General features: G+C 66.0%; 1 protein-coding gene across 1 annotated transcript; it reads left to right on the top strand.

The window, feature by feature from the left end:
- The first annotated feature begins 982 nt into the window (after positions 1-982).
- On the top strand, positions 983-11497 carry PRRC1 (proline rich coiled-coil 1). Its single transcript, XM_029057198.2, has 8 exons — positions 983-1295; positions 1860-1954; positions 2764-2866; positions 3768-3934; positions 4026-4129; positions 5117-5219; positions 9582-9805; positions 11392-11497. Exons 1-8 carry the CDS (start codon positions 983-985, stop codon positions 11495-11497), a joined length of 1215 nt encoding a protein of 404 aa, XP_028913031.2.
- The last annotated feature ends 414 nt before the right edge of the window (positions 11498-11911 follow it).

Below are 11911 nucleotides of genomic sequence, written 5' to 3'. Positions count from 1 at the left end.
TAAGCGCTTAACAAATACCAACGTCGTGACTATCGTTACTCGTTACCGTTGACACGTTAACGTTGGCGTTGTAAAGATGACACGCCATCGGTCGATACCACGCGGTCGGTATCGCCTCGCGGCCGGTGTTGATCGATAACGCTGCGGCGGATAGGGGAACGGCACGGCTCAGCGGGGAGAGCGGGGACCGGGGGGGAGTCGGAGGGCCCGGGTTCGAATCCCGGCCCCGCCGCGGGTCCCGCCGGGCGACCTCGGGCCGGTCGCCTCCCCTCTCCGGGCCTCAGTCTCCTCCTCTGTCCGACGGGGATGGAGACCGGAAGCGACGGGGCCGCCCGAGGACCCCGGGTCCTCCCCGGCGCTCGGCGCGTAGCGACGTTGTCGTTATCGGCATCGCCTCCCGCGGCGCTCGGGACGGCGCCCGGCGCGTAGTGGGCGCTCAATAGATACCGGCGCGATTATCGTCGGCGTCCTCTCCCCCGGCGCTCGGGACGGCGCCCGGCGCGTAGTGAGCGCCCGGTAGCTGTCGTCATCTTTACGATCGATTCTCTTCCTATCATCGATACCCCGAGAATGTCCTTGACGATCGTCGTCGCGTGCCCGTCTCTCCCTCGCGGGGTCGTCCCTCCCCGGCGCTCGGGGCGACTTATTGGACGTCTCCTCTCCCCCCCAGGTCCCCGGGAGCCATGATGGAAGAAAGCGGTGTCGAGACCCCCCCGGGGACGCCGCCGCCGCCGCCTCCTCCCAGCGGTACCCGGGCCCGGGGGGGCGGGGGGAGGGGCGGGGGGGCCCGACCCGGCGCTCGGTACAGCGCCCGGCGGCCCCCCCGTGCGATTTCCCCGGGCGCCCACCGGCCGTCGGGCTCCGTACCGGACGCCCGGCGGGGGTCTCCCCCTTCAGGATCCATCCCCGCGATGGTATCCACGGTGCCGGGCTCCGTACCGGACGCCCGGCGGGGTCTCCCCCTTCGGGATCCATCCGTGCGATGGTACGGACGGTGCCGGGCTCCGTACCGGACGCCCGGCGGGGTCTCCCCCTTAGGGGTCCGATCCCGCCGTGGTTACCGGGCTCCGTCCCGGGCGCCCAGGAGGACGGGGGGGGGAGGGGGGACGGCCCTCCGCTGACGGGGCGTCTCCCCCGCCGTCTCCCGCGGCCCCCAGGCGTCCCCGGGCCCCCGCCCCCCGGCGGCCCCCCGACCCGGGGCTTCACGGCGGGCGTCTACGACATCACCAGGGGCCACGCGGGCCGGGCCCCCCAGACGCCGCTCATGCCCTCCTTCGCCGCCCCGCCCGCCGACGGTGAGTGACGCCCCCGCGCGCGCGACGCCGAGGCACTTACGAGCGCCGTACTGAGCGCCGGGGAGCGTCCGGTCCCACACGGAACCGACCCGCCCCCCGCCCCCGGCGAGCTCGCGGTCCTCGGGAGGAGACGGACCTCCGTCCGTCCGGCGATCGATCGATCGATCGATCGGCGGTATTTATCGAGCGCCTCCCGCGTGCGGAGCGCTGTACCGAGCGCCCGGGAGAGTCCAGTACGGCGCCGAACGGACCCGTTCCCCGCCCACGCCGAGCTCACGGTCCACGGAAGGAGACGGATCTCCGTCCGTCCGTCCGGCGATCGATCGATCGATCGGCGGTATTTATCGAGCGCCTCCCGCGTGCGGAGCGCTGTACCGCGCGCCCGGGAGAGTCCGACCCAACCCCGAACGGACCCGTTCCCCGCCCCCGGCCACCCCGCGGTCCTCGGAAGGAGCCGGACCTCCCTCCGTCCGTCCGGCCGGCGATCGACCGATCGATCGATCGATCGATCGACCGACCGCGCCCGTCCCCCTCCCTCCCGCGCAGGGCCGGCGCCGCCCCCGCCCCCCGGCCCCGCCGCCATCACCTTCCCCGAGGCCGGGGACCCCCCGGAGGGAGGAGGAGGAGGAGGAGGAGGCGGCATCTGGGGCTTCATCAAGGTGAGCCACCACCCGGGGGGGCCGGGGGGCGCCGGGGGGGGGGTCCTCGAGTCCGCCGGGGGGGCGACGGGGGGCACCGGGGGTCCTCGGGCCCGCCGAGGGGGGAATGGGGACACCGGGGGTCCTCGTGCCCGCCGACGGGGGGACGGGGGACGCCGGGGGGGTCCTCGTGCCCACCGTGGGAGGGATGGGGGGCTGGGGGGGTCCTCGGGCCCGCCGTGGGGGCGATGGGGGGCACCGGGGGTCCTCGTGCCCAGCGGGGGGGGGATGGGGGTCACCGGAGGGGGTCCTCGGGCCCATCGAAGGGAGGACGGGGGGGCCTGGGGGGCATCGCGCCAGCCGAGGGGGGGTGGGGGGCACCGGGGGGGGGTCCATCGGGCCCGCCGAGGGGGGGTGGGCGGCACCGGGGGGGTCCTCGTGCCCGCCGAGGGGGGAATGGGGACACCGGGGGTCCTCGAGCCCGCCGTTGGGGGGATGGGGGGCGCGGGGGGGGGGTCCTCGTGCCCGGTGGGGGGGGACGGGGGGCACCGGGGGGGTCCTCGGGCCCGCCGTGGGAGGGACCGGGGGGGTCTCGAGCCCCCCGATGGGATGGGGGGGACCGGGGGGGTCCTCGTGCCCGCCGCGGGAGGGACCGGGGGGGGTCCTCGAGCCCACCGACAAGGGGATGGGGGGCACGGGGGGGGTTCTCGGGGGGTCCTCGGGCCTGCCGAGGGGGGGACGGGGGGAAGCGGGGGGTCCCCGGGTGACGCCCCCGCGTCCCCCTTCCTTCCTTCCCTCCCTCCCTCCCCCGTCCCGTCCCCGCGCGCCAGGGCGTGGCGGGCGGCCCCGCGCTGCGCTCGGCCCTGGACCGCACCAGGCGCTCGGTGGAGACGGTCATCACCACCCTCGACCCCGGCATGGAGCCCTACATCCGTGAGTCCTCGCACGCGCGGCCCGGGCCCGTCACGCGTCACGGACCCGGGGCGGGGGGAGGTCACGGGTTCACGGGGGGGGGGGGGCGGGGAGCGTGAGCGAGCGTATGTGCGTGCACGCGGGTGTGCGGGTGCGGGTGTTTGTGCGTTTGTGTGCTTCCGGGTGTGTGCGCGCGTGCGTGACGCTGACCTGGGCGTGCGTGTGTGTGCGCGCGCGTGAGAGAGTGCGCGCGTGCACGTGTGAGAGCGTGTGCGTATATACGTGTGTCTGTCCGTGCGCACGTGAGAGAGTGCGCGCGTGCACGTGTGAGAGCGTGTGCGTATATACGTGTGTCTGTCCGTGCGCACGTGCATGTGACGCCGACCCAGGGCGTGCGTGTGTGTGTGTGTGTGACCCGGGGGGGGGCCTGTGTGGATGCGTGTGCAGGCGTGAGAGCGTGTTTGTGTGTGTGTGTGACCCGGGGGGGGGCCTGTGTGGATGCGTGTGCAGGCGTGAGAGCGTGTTTGTGTGTGTGCGCGTGTCAGAGCGTGTCTGTGCACATTGTGTGCGTTTCTGGGCTTAGAACGCCTGAGGGCGTGCGTGGGAGTGTGTGCGCGGGTGCGTGGGAGTCCGTGCGCGTGCACGAGTCCGTGTGCGTGACACCGACCTGGGCTGTGTGTGTGTGTGTGTGTCTGAGAGCGTGTGCGTGCCGCGTTCGTGCGGGCGTCGCGCGTGGGAGTCCGTGGGCGCCGACGACCCGGGCCGTGTGTGTGTCTGAGAGTGCGCGCGCGTGTGTGTCGTGTTTGTGCGGGTCCGTGCGTGACGCCCACCCGGGCCGCGCGTGCGCGCGCGCGTCCGAGAGCGTGCGTGCGTGTGCGTCGCGCGCGGGCGGGCGGCGCGGGCACGGCTTTTTGTCGCGCAGGTCTGGGCGGGGAGCCCCTGGAGCTGTGCGTGTCGTGCGAGGACGAGGAGACGCTGGGGTCGGTGGGCGCCGCCTTCCGCCGGGTGTTCGGCCGCGCCCGGGTCAGCGGCCACCGCGGCCCCTCCGGCGTCGCCCCGCAGCCCGTGGGCTACGCCGCCGCGCACAAGGTTTCGCACCCGGGACCCGGGGGGGGGGGGGGGGGACCGTCCTCCCCGGCCGGGGGCGGGGTCCTCACGCGGCGCCGCGCGTCGGTCGCAGGGCGCCCGGGAGCGCGTGGCGGGGCTGCGCCGGGCCGGACGCATCCCCGAGGGGCAGGCGGCCGTGGGCGTCCAGGACTTCGTCGCCGAGCTGCTGCCGGACAGGTCGGTCGGGCCCCGGGGCCGGGGGGGGCGGGTCTCGGGGGGCCCGGGGGCGGGTCCGGGCCCGAGGAGGGGGTCCGGGGGTGCGCTGGGGGGGGCGGGGATGGGTCCGGGAGGCCGGGGGCGGGTCCCCGGGGTGGGACGGGATGGCGGGAGGGGCGGGGGGGCGGGCCCGGGGAGCGGGTCTGGGGGGGCCGGGGCGGGGGGTGGGCTCGGGGAGTGGGGCTGGGGGGGCTGGGGGTGGGTCCGGGAGGCCGGGGGCGGGTCCTGGGGGGCGACGGGGGGCGGGTCCGGGCCGGGGGGCGGGTCCGGGCCCGAGGAGGGGGTCCGGGGGTGCGCTGGGGGGCGGGGGGGCGGGTCCCGGGGTGGGACGGGATGGGGGTCGGGGCGGGGGGCGGGTCCAGAGGCTGGGGGTGGGTCCCGAGGTGGGGCGGGATGGGGGTCGGGGCGGGGGGCGGGCCCGGGGAGCGGGTCTGGAGGAGCAGGGGGTGGGTCCGGGAGGCCGGGGGTGGGTCCTGGGGCGGGGCGGGGGGTGGGTCCGGGCCCGAGGAGGGGGTCTGGGGGGTGAGCTGGGGGGCGGGGGGTGGAGGTGGGCCCAAGGAGGGGGGTTCTTGGGGGGGCAGGGGGTGGGTCAGGGCGTCTGGGGGTGCACTGTGGGGGGCGGGGGGCGGGTCCGGGAGGCCGGGGGTGGGGGCGGGCTACTTAGTGGGTGGTCGGGTGGGGCAGGGGGTGGGGCCGGGGGGGTGACCCCGACCTGCCCCCACCCCCTGACCCACCCCCTGCCCCCACCCCCTGCCCCCACCCCCTGCCCCCACCCCCTGACCCACCCCCTGCCCCCCTGACCCGGCCCCCGCCCCCCGTCCTGCCCCCCGACCCACCCCCGTCCCGCCCCCCGACCCGCCCCCTGCCCCCGTCCCGCCCCCCCGACCCACCCCCTGCCCCCCGCCCCCTCCTCCCGCCCGCCCCCCGCCCCCCGGTCGCCCCCCGCAGGTGGTTCGACCTGGTCTGCCTGATCCTGGACGACCCGGCCCGCGGCCTCCGCCTGGAGACCTTCACCCAGGCCACTCCCCTGCCTCTGGACGCCGTGCGCCAGGTCGGTGTCCGTGTCCCCCTTGACCCCCGACCCCTCCGACCCCTGACCTCTGACCTCCCGCCCCTCCGGCTCCCCCTCCTCCGCCCGCCTAGGGGGCGTGTGCCGAGCGCCGCGAGGGGGCGTTCAGGCGGCGTCAGTGAAGATCGGAAGTGTGGGGCGTCTAGCGTGTGCCGAGCGCCGTGCCGAGCGCCGCGAGGGGGGCGTTCAGGCGGCGTCAGTGAGGACGACCGGGGGTTTGGGGCGTCTAGCGTGTGCCGAGCCCTGTGCCGAGCGCCGCGAGGGGACGTTCAGGCGGCGTCAGTGAAGGTGACCGGGAGTGTGGGGCGTCTAGCGTGTGCCGAGCGCCGTGCCGAGCGCCGCGAGGGGGGCGTTCAGGCGGCGTCAGTGAAGACGACCGGGGGTTTGGGGCGTCTAGCGTGTGCCGAGCGCCGTGCCGAGCGCCGCGAGGGGGGCGTTCAGGCGGCGTCAGTGAAGACGACCGGGGGTTTGGGGCGTCTAGCGTGTGCCCAGCGCCGTGCCCAGCGCCGCGAGGGGGCGTTGGGCAGGGTCGATGACAGTGGCCATTCATTCGGTGGTATTTATTGAGCGCCTCCTGGGTGCAGAGCACCGTGCTGAGCGCTTGGAAAGGACAACCGGGCAACGGACGGAGACCACGGGCTCACGGTCCAGAATCGTCTGACCCCTGACCCCTCCCCGCCCTCTCCCCCCCCCCGCCCGGGCCCCCCCCCCCCCCCCCGATCTCTGGAGGCCTGGGCCTCAGAGGGTCCTGGGTTCTAATCCCGCCCCCGCCCCTTCGCCGCCGCCGGGGAGCGATAACATAAGGCTATGGATGGTGTTTGGCGGGCGCTCACTATGTGCCGAGCGCTGTGCCGAGCGCGGGGGGGAGGGGGAGATCCGAGGGAAGGAAGGAGTGAATGAATGAATGAATGAATGAGTGTGAGTGAGTGGATGAATGAATGAAATGGCCTTTGCTAGGCACTTACTCTGTACCAAGCACTGTTCTAAGCGCTGGGGGAGATTGGAGGTGATGAATGAATGAATGAATGAATGAATGAATGAATGAATGAATGGGATTTGTTGAGCTCTTACTCTGTGCCAAGCACTGCTCTGAGCGCTGGGAGAGATCCAAGGGAATGAATGAATGAAGGAAGGAAGGAAGGAGTGAATGAATGAATGAATGAATGAGATTTGTTGAGCTCTTACTCTGTGCCAAGCACTGCTCTGAGCGCTGGGAGAGATTGGAGGTGATGGATGGATGAATGAATGAATGGAGTGAGTGAATGAATGAATGAATGGGATTTGTTGAGCTCTTACTCTGTGCCAAGCACTGCTCTGAGCGCTGGGAGAGATCCAAGGGGGTGAATGAATGAATGAGTGAATGAATGAATGAACTAATGAATGAGTGAGTGAATGAATGAATGAATGAGATGGCCTTTGCTAGGCACTTACTCTGTGCCAAGCACTGTTCTAAGCGCTGGGGGAGATTGGAGGTGATGAATGAGTGAATGATTGAGTGAATGAATGAATGAATGAATGAATGAGATTTGTTGAGCTCTTACTCTGTGCCAAGCACTGCTCTGAGCGCTGGGAGAGATCCAAGGGGATGAATGAATGAATGAGTGAATGAATGAACTAATGAATGAGTGAGTGAATGAATGAATGAATGAGATGGTCTTTGCTAAGCACTTACTCTGTGCCAAGCACTGTTCTAAGCGCTGGGGGAGATTGGAGGTGATGAATGAGTGAATGATTGAGTGAATGAATGAATGAATGAGATTTGTTGAGCTCTTACTCTGTGCCAAGCACTGCTCTGAGCGCTGGGAGAGATCCAAGGGGATGAATGAATGAATGAGAGTGAATGAATGAATGAGTGAGTGAGTGAATGAATGAATGAGATGGCCTTTGCTAAGCACTTACTCTGTGCCAAGCACTGTTCTAAGCGCTGGGGGAGATTGGAGGTGATGAATGAGTGAATGATTGAGTGAATGAATGAATGAATGAATGAATGAGATTTGTTGAGCTCTTACTCTGTGCCAAGCACTGCTCTGAGCGCTGGGAGAGATCCAAGGGGATGAATGAATGAATGAGTGGATGAATGAACTAATGAATGAGTGAGTGAATGAATGAATGAATGAGATGGCCTTTGCTAAGCACCTACTCTGTGCCAAGCACTGTTCTAAGCGCTGGGGGAGATTGGAGGTGATGGATGGATGAATGAATGAGTGAGTGAATGAATGAATGAATGAATGAATGGGATTTGTTGAGCTCTTACTCTGTGCCAAGCACTGCTCTGAGCGCTGGGAGAGAGCCAAGGGGATGAATGAATGAATGAGAGTGAATGAATGAATGAACTAATGAAAGAGTGAGTGAATGAATGAATGAGATGGTCTTTGCTAAGCACTTACTCTGTGCCAAGCACTGTTCTAAGCGCTGGGGGAGATTGGAGGTGATGGATGGATGAATGAATGAATGGAGTGAGTGAATGAATGAATGAATGAATGGGATTCGTTGAGCTCTGACTCTGTACCAAGCACTGCTCTGAGCGCTGGGAGAGATCCAAGGGAGGGAATGAATGAATGAAGGAGTGAATGAATGAATGAATGAATGAGATGGCCTTTGCTAAGCTCTTACTCTGTGCCAAGCACTGCTCTGAGCGCTGGGGGAGATCCAAGGGGGATGAATGAATGAATGGATGGATGGATGGATGGATGAATGAGTGGGGGGATGAATGAATGAGTGAGTGAGTGAACGAACGAACGAATGCATGCAATGGGATTTGTTGAGCTCTTACTCTGTGCCAAGCGCTGTTCTGAGCGCTGGGGGAGAGCCGAGGTCACGAGTGAATGAATGAATGAATGAACGAACGAACGAACGAACGAAATGGTCTTTAAGCGCTTACTCTGCGCCAAGCGCTGTGCCGATCGCCGGGGGAGAGCCAGGGTCACGGGGCGGTCCCCCGGGGGGGGGGGGGGTGCTCGCGGTCTCCGTCCCCATTGGACTAGAGGAGGGAAACTGAGGCCCGGAGAAGGGAAGCGACTGGCCCGAGGTCCCCCAGCTGCCCAGCGACGGAGCGGGGATCAGAACCCGCCGCCTTCTGACTCCCGGGCCCGGCTCCTTCTCCAGTAACCTGACAGCACGACGTGACGGAAGACGTAACCCGTGACGCAACACGCGGCACAACACGTAACGCGACACATCACGCGCCGCGACACGTGACGCGACCCCCAGACACGACCCGCAGCACGACACGTACCACGACACATCACACGACCCGACGCGTAACATGGCGCATCACGTGATACGACACGTAACGCGACACGTGACGACACAACGCAGCGTGACACACAACGTGACATAACACCCGTGAAACGTGGCACAAAACAACACAAAGCATCATAGATAACACAAGTAACGTAGCATGTACCGTATGACGCGTAACATGACGCGTAACATGAAACACAACGCGTAACACGACCTATAGGATGACGCACGACGCAACATAAAGCATAACATCAGACGTGACGTAAAACGTGACGTGAAACATAACGCATCACGTGACGTGTGACGAGAAACGACATCTAACGTAACGTGTAATGTAACATAAGACATAACACGTGACGTAAAACGTGACGTATGACGTACGGCGGAACATATAACGTGACGCGTGACGCGTGACGTAAAACGACATATAACGTAACGTATAACGTGACATAAAACGTAACGACATATACCATAACGTGCGACGTAAAACGTGGCACCTAACATAACGCATAGCGTAGCGTAACGTATAACGTAACGTGCGACGTAAAACGTGACGTATGACATATAGTGTGACATAAAACGTGACACGTAACACGTAACACAACGTGTGACACAAAACGTGACACATAACGCGACGTAGAAGGTGACCTAAAACATAACATGTCATACAGCGCGACATACAACGCAGCAACATGACATAACACGCAACGTGACACGTAACGTGACGCGACGTAGAACGGAACGTGAGACGTAGCGCGTCGCACGACGTGAAACGCGACGCCACGACCCGCGACCCGACGCCGCGCGATACGGCGAGGGACGACGCTCCGACGTGGGGCGCGACGCGGTGCCGTAGCGTGGGACGGCGACGGGACGGTACGCGACACGAGCGGGACGGACGACGAGGAGCGGCGCGGGGGCCCGGGCCCGGGGGGGGGTCCCAGGTGGCGGGTGCGGATCCCCCCCCGTCGGCCGGGTGACCGCGGGCCGGCCCCTCCCGTCCTCCGGGCCCCGGTCTCCCCCCCGGGCGGGGCGGAGGGGGAGACCGAGGCCCCGGGGCCGGAGCGCGTGGTGAGCGCCCCCGCCCTCCCCGGCCCGCAGGCGGAGCGCCTGACCCCGCCGGACTACGGGCTGCGCTGGTCGGGGCTGCGGGTTCCGGTGGCCCCGGAGGCCTCCCCGCCGGCCGCGGACGCCGCCGCCGGGCGGCGGGACTGGCGCCGGGATCTCACCGGCGTCTCGCGCCACCAGCTGCTCTTCCAGGCCGCCCGGGCCCTGGCCGGATCCTACTACCGGACGCTGGCCGCCGCCGCCCCCCCGCCGACCCCCGACCCCTGACCCCCCCCCCGACCTCTAGGCCGCCCCCCCCCCCGTCCGTCCGCCCCGGGGGACCCCCCCCCCCCCGACCCCGGGACCTCGGGCGGCGGCCCCCGCTTCCCGAGGCCCCGGGTCCCCTCCCCTCGCCCCGCTTCCGGGGCGCCCCCCGCCGTCCCCACCGGGGGCTCGTCCCCCCGCCCCCCTCCCCCCAGATAATATATTTTGCCTTTGTGATCTCCTTGTGTAAATCGGAAAAATTTAATAAATGATTTTTTCTTACCTCTTTTAAAACAGCCTGGTCTGTTTTCGTTCATTCGTCCGGCCATCCATGCATCCATCCGTCCATCCGTCCATCCGTCCGTCCTTCCACTCATTCATTCGTCCTTCCACCCATCCATCCGTCCATTAATTCATCCATCCGTTCACCCTTTCATTCATTCATTCATTCATTCAACAATTCATCCAGCCATCTATTCGTTCATTCATTCATCTATTCATCCCTCCCTCCCTCCGTCCATCCATTCGTTCATCTATTCATTCACCCATTCATCCATCCATTCATTCATCCTTTTGTTCATTCATCCATCCATTCACCCATCCATTCATTCTTCCATTCATTCATTCATCCCTCCATCCCTCCATCCATTTCTCCATCCATCCATTCATTCGTCCGTCCATCCATCCATTCATTCATCATCCATTCATTAATCCATCCCTCCCTCCATCCTTCCCTCCCTCCCTCCCTCCATTCATTCATTCATCCATTCATTCATTCATCTGTCCATCCATCCGTACATCCTTTCATTCATCTATCATTCATCCATCCATTCATTCATCCATCCATTCATTCATCCATCCAATTCATCCTTTCATTCATTCATTCATCCCTCCATCCATCCCTCCACCCATCCATCCCATCATCCATTCATTCATTCGTTCGTCCATCCACCCCTCCACCCCTCCATCCATCCGTCCATCCATCCATCCATCATCCACCCATCCATTCATTCATCCTTTCATTCATCCATCCATCCATCCATCCATCCATCCCCGCAGTCCCCTCCCGGCTCCCCCAGGGCCAGTCCCCTCGCTCCCCTGGGCCTCAGTTTCCCCCTGTCAAGTGGGGATGGAGACGGCGAGCCCCGACGACGACGACGACTGGGTCCGGCCCGATGGGCTCCTCTCCCCGCCCCGGCGCTTAGCCCGGCGCCCGGCGTGTAGCGGGCGCCCGACGGTCGCCACCGTCACGTACCGAGCGCCTCCGAGAGTCCAACGCGGCGGAAAACGGACGCGGTCCCCGCTCGCGACCAGCTCGGTCCGGAGGAGCGGCGGGGAGGAGGCCCCGGGTTCTGATCCCGGCTCCGCCACTTGCCCGCTGCGCGGCCTCGGGCGCGTCGCTCCCCTTTCCCGGGCCTCGGTTTCCCCTTCTGGACAACGGGGGGGGGGGAGGGGGGAGGTCGCCGGCCGCCCCAGGCGGGACGGGGACCGCGGCCACCCCGGCGCTCGGTACAGTGTCCCGGCACCGAGTACGGGCTTAGCGAATGCCGCGACGACGACGACGACGATGATCCTGATTTGCGTCCGCCCCGCGGAGTAGGGGCTTGACGGATGCCGGCGTGATAATTGTGGTGGTTCTCTGCGTCCACCCCGGCGCTCAGTCCAGTGCCCGCCAAGGAGTGAGCGTCGAGCGGGCGTCACGCTAGCGGCCGTCGTTCGTTTGGGCTCACCCCGGCACTCGGCACAGCGCCCACCGCAGAGTAAGCGCTCAACAAATGCCCTGATGATGAGGGTCGTTCGCCTGTGTCCACCCTGGCGCTCAGCACGGTGCCCGGGAAAGAGTAAGCGCTTGACAAGTGCCATAAAAATTACGGTTATTTGGGGCTACCCCGGCTCTCAGCACGGTGTCCTGGCACGGAGTCGGGGGCCTGACAAATGCCATAATGATTATTAGTGTCGGTGCCCACCCCGGTGCTCGGTACAGTGCCCGCCACAGAGCGAGGGCCTAACAAGTGCCATCAAATGATTTTTTGTGTGTCCACTCCGGCGCTCGGTACAGTGCCCGGCAAAGAGTCAGCGCTTATATGCCACTGTAATAATTTTATTTGATCGCGTCCATC

Source organism: Ornithorhynchus anatinus, unplaced genomic scaffold (genome assembly GCF_004115215.2).
Source record: "Ornithorhynchus anatinus isolate Pmale09 unplaced genomic scaffold, mOrnAna1.pri.v4 scaffold_581_arrow_ctg1, whole genome shotgun sequence".
Taxonomy (NCBI): domain Eukaryota; kingdom Metazoa; phylum Chordata; class Mammalia; order Monotremata; family Ornithorhynchidae; genus Ornithorhynchus; species Ornithorhynchus anatinus.
The sequence above is the reverse complement of the archived record's forward strand: the minus strand, read 5'-3'. Positions and strand labels throughout refer to the sequence as shown.